We start from the raw sequence: 8948 nt of genomic DNA, 5'->3' as shown, positions 1-8948 counted from the left end.
CCCCAAAGTGAGGGGTGGCCGCCAGGGGCACACCCGTTGGCAGGCCCTACTCCCGACTACGCAAGTCATCAGAACCGCCCGTCAGCCTCCTTGAAGACGGGAAATGCCCCTGGGAGGGGAGCGCCCACCACAGTGAGCCCACCACCCAGAGCCTCCGTCTTCTCAGCGATCCTGGTCCAATAATTCTCCAAACTCCTGGGAGTACTCTGCTGCTGCAGGACTTTTACAATACTGTGTGCTGCCTTCTGAACTGACCTCACTTGGTGGTGAGTAAACCGGTACCCGGGCAGAAGGCCTCGCCACAGCCACAGGGTGGAGTTACTCGAGGAGCCTTGTGCAATGGGGTAACGGCAGTAGACGTCAGTACACGTACGGTTCTGGGTCAACACAGGAAGGCCTTGGAAAAGCCCACTGCTCCAGCGCAAGAGCTTCAGCCGATAATCAGGCTCAGTCCTGGGCTCCCTAAGTCAAGGCACCCACACTGGGGGTGTGTGTGTGTGTGGTGGAGGATGACCCATTTCACGGCAGACACCCAGGGGCTGGTTATTCAGCGGAGAGACCCCAGGATAGTCCTGAGGCGCAGGTTTCAGCCCTCCTCTCTGTCTCAACTTCTATATTCGGCCCAAGGATGTGCAGGAGTCTAATTGCCACTGCTTAAATGCATTTATTTCTTTCAAATCAAGCTGAAAAGGCAGAGAAACAACTATATTTTTGGCTACTGGAGGAACAATGTTTGGCAATTCTCAAAAAAAGAAACACAAATGGAAAGTATGTCAAATACTCATTAGCAATGAGCAAAAATGAAAACAAGACACTATCATTCCTCCCATCACAGTAGCAGCATGTTCATTTAAGATGATAAATACCGCGTCAGGAGCTGCCGGGCAGGAGGCTGAGGGGCTCCGCCACTCCGAGGCGCCGCGTCAGGAAGCGGAGCCCAGGGACACCACCCACCCCACGAGCCCACGGCTCAGGAGCCCGAGGAAGCGATAGGAAAGCGTGGACAGGCAACTGGCATCGCGTGATTTACGAGAAACCGGAGGCAGCCTAACAGTGGATCGTTTAAACAAGTCACAGCACCGAAGTACAAGTGGCTGCTCACCACGATGGTGGGCAGAGGTGCATGTTTCCTGCGTGGGAAGCCTGTACTTTGTTAGATGGAAAAAGTAAGTTATGAGAAAAAATATGACCTCATATTTGTTTTTGAAAATCCTACATGAGTACACACAGGAAACCACTGGGAGGAGTGTGCACGCGTCACCGTGGGCAGTCTCTGGACAGCGCAAGTACGAGCGATTAAAAACAACTTCATACACACGTCTGTATTTATCTGCAATGAATGTATACCGTTTCTGTGATTAAGGAAAGGAAAGGAAAAGTCTAATTTAAAAAACACTGCCCAGGTTTTGGCTCATAATTTGAGGGGCTGTATGTCCCCAGAGGCATCTACGTGGTTTGTCCCTTCTGACCTGAGGGGACATGCTCAGTTTTTCTGCAAAATGCCACAATCACGGACGCCTGACCGCCCTCCTGCAAATCCGTTTTCTTCCAGAGCCTGTGAGTCTAAAGCCGGGACTGAAGCCACCTGCCCAGGTGAGAGGCTGGTTGCAAAACTGTGTCCAAGGCCTGCACTTTAGTGGGGGACCCTCAGAGTAAGTTTCTGGGGGGAGGACGGAGACAGCAGCTGGAAAATGGGGAAAGGAATGTCTGTAAGGTCTCCATTGCGTCCTCGCTCCCGTTCTAGCCTCCTGAGCCTCGGAGGCAGGGAATGTGGGAGGAGGCCGAGAACCTGGCCTCATGGACTCCTGAGCCGGTGAGGCATCTCAGAGAGACCGCAGAACTGAGAAGGGTGCTGAACGTCGAACTGTCAGAGCAGCCCCGCCACGACAAGAGGCACTGGACGGAGGTTTGGCCCCTGGAGAGCCCTGCTGAGCCAGCTCTGTGCCGACTGTGTCGCCTCCCATGGGTGCCCGGGAAGGCTTACGCGTCCAGGAAAACCACACAGGAAGCCGTGCGAGATACGGCAAAGGCCACCCCCAGCACGCCACCCTCTCCACTTGTCCCAGGAGATGCCGGGTGCGCAGTCAGGGCCGGGGTCTCCTCGGCGTGGCCGACAGACAGAAGCGCACACCGGATTTGCAGCTTACTGACAGCAGTGACGAGCTGACCCAGAGAGAAACCACAGCAGGGTGTGAAGGGAAGGGGGCCACGTCCGCCTGCACAATGAAGTCTCCATCAGCCCCAGGAGAGGCCCCCGAGGTGGTCTCAGATGTGTGTCCAAAGTAAAGTACTTCTGAGGGGTGGCTGGAATCCTGCAGTCTGGAAATGCTTTACTCTTAGAGAATAAATTACTGTAGACAAAGTCAGCCACACACGTCGCTCTGAGGTGCTCACGTGCTTTCCTGAAGGAGACCCAAAGACACGTTTCAGTGGTCAGCACTGTCGTGAGTGCTCCGGGTCACGTGTCCTCAGGGCGGACAGCGGCTAACTCCTGAGTGGGAGACAGGGAGGCCGGCGCGGGAGGGAGGCCAGGAGGGGAGATCTGCGGGAGTACCGTGTCCTGGAGCTGGGAGAGCGGAGGGGGGAGGACCTAAGCGAGCGCCCGCGCAGAGGCCACAAGGAGGCGCGTGGGCCTGGGCTGGAAGGGCGGGTGGCGCTCACGATGGACGTCAGTGCAGAGCAGGAGACAGGGCGGTCCCCGGGGAAAGCTTTAATAGCAGGGGGAGCTGCGCCCCCCACAACCCCCCGTCACTCATGGGAAACCCGGTCCAAAGCCACGTAGAAACTGTCCTTGTCATCCAGGCAGTGCCAGCCAATGGGGCCCACCTCACAGTCTGCACAGACCAGGAACTTGATGTTGCCCACGTCCTTGGTGAAGCCCACGTTCTCGAAAGTGAACATGTCCTCCACCAGCCAGTGCTCCTGCAGGAGGTCGCCCTCCGGACCGCCGCCGCTGGCCAGCGCCGGCTTCTTCCTCATAGAAGGAAGGAAGAGCTGCAGGGGGAGAACACAGGCCGGGCGGCTTACTCCCCGCGGCCCAGAGCTCCCCGCCCAGGGGTTCTCAGGAAAGCGGGGAGAGTGCGCCCTGGGTGCGGGGGAACCGGGGCCTCCCCAGGCGCACAGGGCCTGCCCTCCTCCGCTCCCACCCACCCGGCCCGACGCACCCGCCTTCCTGCCAGCTCCTAAGGGCTCCCTAACACTCGGCTCACACGTGACGTCCTCGGGTCTCCTCCAACCAGACAACCTGGACTACCTTCCCGTGCCTGCATTTTTCCAAGCGGCTTGACTGAGGCCCAACTGCCACACTCGCACAACTCAAGTGGTCGACTGGCCACACTCCGGCACCAACACACTGCTCAGCGGCGAGCCTTGACCACACCATCAAGATGACAAGTATCCACCGTCCCCCGTTTGCTCACGCTGCTCCTCGCTGATCGTTCTCTGAGACCATCTTATCTGTTCACTGGCTCAGCTGTTTATCGGGGTCTTCCTCCACCAGGTCAATCTTCCCGCTCACAAGCACATCCCCAGTGCCTGCCACAGCACAGCATCCAGAGCAGAGCTTACGCGTTTACTAACAGGGTAAACACGGCTATCTGGCTTCACTGTGCTCCATCACTGTTAAGAATATGCTGCATTTAGAAAAGGAACAGGAAGAAGCCTCCTAGAATTTGGACTATTATCTCCAGGATTCTGCACCTCCCACCCATGAGGAGAGCCTCTGGTGTACGCATGCACGCATATACACAGGCAGTCCCTCTGATTCCTCCCACGTGGTGGACCCTAGCTAGTGCTTTGGTCCTGGACAGGCTGCTGAGCTGCACTGGACTCTGAGATTCTGCTGATGTCTCAGGGAAACCTCTTGTGCTTTTTTCATTAATTATCCACACTACCCTTTTAAACACAAAATATCTTCTCTTTATAAAAATACATTCTCATCATAGAAAACTTGGCAAGCATGCTTCACTGTGTGTGTGTGTGTGCGCGTGGTAAGCCGCTCAGTCGTGTCCAACTCTTTGTGACCTCTGGACTGTAGCCCTCCAGGCTCCTCTGTCCATGGGATTCTCCAGGCAAGAACACTGGAGTGAACTGCCATGCCCTCCTCCAGGGGAGCTTCCCGACCCAGGGATTGGACCCCAGTCTCCTGCATCTCCTGCACTGGCAGGCGGGCTCTTTGCCTCCAGCCCCACCTGGGAAGCCCATGCTATACTGTAGTTGAGGATAAAAACTGTTACAGAACAGAGTGCACTTCTGTTTCGCACAGTCGCTCAGTGTGTCAGGCTCTGTGACCCCACAGACTGCAGCACGCCATGCTTCCCTGTCCATCACCAACTCCCTGAGCTTATTCAAACTCATGTCCATAGAGTTGGTGATGCCATCAACCATCTGTTAACCTTTTTTGCAACTGTCCCTTCAGTAAGTACCTGTGGTGCTTTTAAAGCATGTCCATACATTCTCTGACAGTCCTCCCAAGCTTTGGACACCTTGCCTCCCCGCTTGAGCCTGGCGGGCTGAGGGGAGGGGACAGGCAAGGTGAGGGAAGGCCGGGCCTCTTTTGCGGGTTTCTCTTGGAGCCCGAGTGGGAACTGTGGCTTCCTTGAGACCGCTGGCAGAACGGAGGAGCACCTCACCGCAGCCTGTTCCAGACGCTGGGATCCTCCTGGTCCACAGGTGGACACAGGCATCAGCAGGCTTCTGAGACAGCCCCTCTGACTGCTGTTCCATCAAAGACCCCCAGTGGAAGAGCCAAGATGTAGCTGGGCCTGGCCAATCCCCAAATTCGTGAGCAAAATGGTTTCAAGTCACGGTCTAGAGCAATTCTGTTCTGCAACAATAACCAGGGCGAGGCCGCCTAGAGAGCGGCAGCATGTTCCACTTTGATTCCTCACCTCTCACTGTGATAAACGACACACAGCGTGCCATTAAGGACATCCACAGCACGGTGCCGCCCTCACCACCATCCTCCTGCCCGTCTAACACCACACTCACCAGCACCCCTGACACCCACCCTCCCCCTCCTACCTCCTGGCAATCACTCGTTGGTTCTCCATTTCTAAAATTCAAAAACGTCTCACAAACGGAATGATACAGTAGTAATCTTCTGGGACCAGCTTTCTTCACTCAGCAGAGCTCCCTGGAGAGTCACCCACGTTGTGGTGCCCAGGGTGCGGCTGTCCCACAGCTCCTCAGCCACCCCTGGGAGGCCCTGGGCTGTTGCTGGGTCTGGGCTCTCAGGAACCAAGGTGCACTGAACCCTGGTGCCAACACGTTCTCATCCCCCCGGGGACGGAGGCGGGGAGAACACCTGCTGGGCCCTGTGAGGTGCCTGCTTAGCTGGAGAACAGCCCACTGCCACCCACTCGGGCTCTCCCCTTCTCTCCCACCAGCCCACCTCCTCTGGCTCCCCTGCCCCGACTACCCATCCCCTCAAAAAGTGTAAGGAAGCAGCGACTCCGTTCCCTAACTTGCTACCCTTTGCGGTCTCAAGCCCTTCACTGAGTGTTTCTTTTCTCTGTGACTGCAATTTCCTCTCTGAAACCTGAGTTTTACCAAAGGACCGAGAACATTTTATAGAGAAACTGTTCATCGCACTTAAAAACAACACGGACCGTAGAACTTAGTCGAGGGCCGAGAGCCTCACTCCCTCACTTAAACCCCAGGGTCTGTGTCCACCCTCCACCGCTCTCTGGGCAGCGGGCGACCCACACGACGTGGGCGGGGCTCACCGACCCGGAGCCAGCGCTCCGCGTGTTCTGGCCGCGCCCTCAGGACGTCCCCCGCCTGCTGTCCCTTCCTCCCGCGCCCGCTTCCCCGGGTCCTGGCGCCCACTACCCCCGGTTCCCCCCGCCCACTCCCCCGGGTCCCCGCGCCCATTTCACCCAGTCCCGGCGCCCACACCCCCGGGTCCCGGCGCCCACTCCCCCGGGTCCCCGCGTCCACTCCCCCGGGTCCCGGCGCCCACTCCCCCGGGTCCCCGCGCCCACTCCCCCGGGTCCCCGCGTCCACTCCCCCGGGTCCCGGCGCCCACTCCCCCGGGTCCCCGCGCCCATTTCACCCAGTCCCGGCGCCCACACCCCCGGGTCCCGGCGCCCACTCCCCCGGGTCCCGGCGCCCACACCCCCGGGTCCCCGCGTCCACTCCCCCGGGTCCCGGCGCCCACACCCCCGGGTCCCGGCGCCCACTCCCCCGGGTCCCGGCGCCCATTTCACCCCAGTCCCGGCGCCCACTCCCCCGGGTCCCCGCGTCCACTCCCCCGGGTCCCGGCGCCCACTCCCCCGGGTCCCCGCGTCCACTCCCCCGGGTCCCGGCGCCCACTCCCCCGGGTCCCCGCGTCCACTCCCCCGGGTCCCGGAGCCCACTCCCCGCGGGTCCCCGCGGAGCGCGGCGGCGCGCGGGAAAAGAGGCAGGAGGTCGCGACAGCAGGGCCACGGACACCGACATCTGGGTCTGAGGAACTACGGCCCAGGCCCCGCGGAGCTCGGTCTGCGCGGCCCGGCGTGGGGGCCCCGCGCTGTGTGCGGCCCCGGCGGCACGGGACGGGGTCGAGGCCCGTCCCCCGCGCCCTCACCTGCCGGCGGGAGAAGAGCGCCGTGCCCGGCTGCAGCACGCGGGAGCCGCAGCGCCGGCACAGCACCGCCTTCCGGTTCCGGCCCTCCTCGGATACCAGCTCGCTCGGCGGCGCCGGGGCCTCCATGGCCGCCACCCGGGCCCTCGGCGGAGACGCGCAGCTCGGAGCCGCCTCTTCACACCGCGCAGGCGCGGCCGCGGCGGCCCGCGCTCCGCGCAGGCGCGGCCTCGGCGCCGGACGCCACTGCGCAGGCGCGGGCCTTCCGGGCCGGGCGGCCGGGGTCGGCGGGGCTTTGTGACAGGTGTGTCCTGGGGCGTGACGGGGCGCTGCTCGGGCTCATCTGGGCGCTGGGCCAGTCCGGGTGTGCGCTTCATCTCGGGAGCGGCGGGGACGTCCCGATCTCAGAGCAAATCTCAGCCGCAGTAGCGTCCGCGCGACACCTGCTCTCTGGGGCGGAGACGGGGGCCTGGAAGCTGCAGACGCTGCTCTCTGCTCGGGTCGCACTGACCACTCACTGCGGGGCAAGACTCGGTGTTCAAGCGCTTCCCTATGGGGGTACGGTCGGAAGGGCTGCCCCCGGGGCTTGGGATCCAGGCATGGCCTGCAGCCACTGCTCTGGGTCGTTCCAGTTTCTCATTCTCCCCGGTTAGTCTTAAGACGTCTAGCTTATTGGCTGTAGTGTGGCAGGCGCGGTCTTCCCGAGGTGGCAAGGGAAGCGGAATAGGAAGGGGAGCCAAGTCTTGTGAGGAATGTCTCGTCTACCCAACCACCCGGTCGGCATGTTTTTCTTCTCCTCTTTGTCCTTCATTAAGTCAACCTTTGCTGAGCAATTAATAGAATATACTACAATATTCTACAATTGTAGGATGTGAGCATACGATGATCGGCACTCTGTACTGGAAAACACAGTCTAAACAGGCAGACAGACGCAAACTCAAGGACTTACGGTAAAGACAATCCGCAGAACAAAGTGCACTGGAAGCACCGATTAGGAGTGATTCCATCCGGGGAGCCAGAAAAAGCTTTACCGAGGCAACACTCTTCTCGGAACTATTTGGGAAATGGGAAGTAAGTCAGCGGTGAAGCCAGCCTGGGGCCATCCTCTCTTCATCCCCACTCTTCTGCCTCCCCTCTTCCTCCCTGAGAGAATGAGTCACAAGTGTCACCACTTGGTTTAATCAGCAGGCACAATCCATCTGCTAGGGAAAGGCTGGCAGGCCTCTTTCCTGAACCTCTTTGGCTCCCCCTTCCCTCTGCTCTGGAAATATCAGGATTTTTGCAGTTTTGCAAGCGTTCTGCAGCTATTTGTGTCACGTGGCACAAAACCGAGGGAAACGGTAAAAGGACTGGGGCGACTAAAGCCCTGACATTCAAGCGGGTACAAAACCAGCCCAAGATTGCCTCCGCTTTGTTCCCTGTGGTTTCCGAGTCAGGGCCGAGTGTGAGGGGAGGCCGTGAATATGCCATTCGGATAGCCTCATGCTAATGAGTCTCCGGAGACCTCTCAGCTGTCTAACAGAAACAGAGCAGTTAGTGGCAAACACACAAGAGAACGGGTTGAAGAGACAGGACCTACAGCAGCTGTCTATGCCTTGTCCCCCGAAACGTCTGGAAGATGGTGCTGGTTTGCCACAAACTCTTACAGGCATTTGAGACCACTGTTTTTTTTTTTTGTTTGTTTTTTAATATTTTCTTAAAAAAATACAAACAAAACGAACTTTAGGTCAATATTAACTCAGGGAAAGAGGAAAAAAAGGAATTCCAGAACAAAGGGCAAGTGCCTTCTTGTTTAGGCGACCGCGCGGTCCCCACACTCCCGATTCTCCGAGCAGGAGTGCCTCTGCGCAGCACAGGGGCGCCTTGGGAGTTCAGAAGGCCGGGAGGCGCCGAACTAACAAACGGGTTTCGGTTCTCATCGTTATTCCGTCCTGGGATGAGTGAGATCCAGTCTAAAGACAGGGAAGGGGTGTTCTAATAAGAAAGGACAACATGTACAAAACACAGCAGTAAAAACGACTCCTTGGCAGAAGTATGCTCTTACAAGAACCAGGGGAGTCACCAGGCGACTGCCACCCCCGCTCCTCCCCTCCCCCTATAAACAGTACCGACGGCAACAGTGGAGAAAGCAGTCCTTGATTCAACAGAGGAAAGCCTTCCTGGGATACAGGTGCGGCAGCCGGGGCGGGGGCGGGGGTGGGCAATGGTGAAGTCACAGGAACTTCGGTCTGGGACACGTTTCCTGCACTGCTGCTCTGTGTCTAGGGCCCAGCAAAGACCCTCAGGTAACACGCCCCCTCAGCCTTCCACGTGTTGCAGGCTCTCTCACACCCCACCGCATCCAGGTCCCGTCCTGCACTGGACACCCAGTTCCCCACTCCCG

General features: G+C 59.0%; 1 protein-coding gene across 1 annotated transcript; it reads right to left on the bottom strand.

The window, feature by feature from the left end:
- Nucleotides 1-644: 644 nt before the first annotated feature.
- On the bottom strand, nt 645-6726 carry RABIF (RAB interacting factor). Its single transcript, XM_027976020.2, has 2 exons — nt 6569-6726; nt 645-2994 (listed from the first exon to the last, which is right to left on the bottom strand). Exons 1-2 carry the CDS (start codon nt 6692-6694, stop codon nt 2749-2751), a joined length of 372 nt encoding a protein of 123 aa, XP_027831821.1. The 5' UTR covers nt 6695-6726; the 3' UTR covers nt 645-2748.
- Nucleotides 6727-8948: the final 2222 nt, after the last annotated feature.

Source organism: Ovis aries, chromosome 12, assembly GCF_016772045.2.
Source record: "Ovis aries strain OAR_USU_Benz2616 breed Rambouillet chromosome 12, ARS-UI_Ramb_v3.0, whole genome shotgun sequence".
NCBI classification, from domain to species: Eukaryota; Metazoa; Chordata; class Mammalia; order Artiodactyla; family Bovidae; genus Ovis; species Ovis aries.
This window is presented reverse-complemented; position numbering and strand designations above follow the sequence as displayed.

Excerpts from the sequence above, each read along its gene's own strand:
- RABIF (XM_027976020.2), bottom strand. The coding sequence starts at position 6,694 with ATGGAGGCCCCGGCGCCGCCGAGCGAGCTGGTATCCGAGGAGGGCCGG. Across the intron at positions 2,995-6,568 it reads CGCTCTTCTCCCGCCGGCAG|CTCTTCCTTCCTTCTATGAG; the intron begins GTGAGGGCGCGG and ends CTCCCCCTGCAG.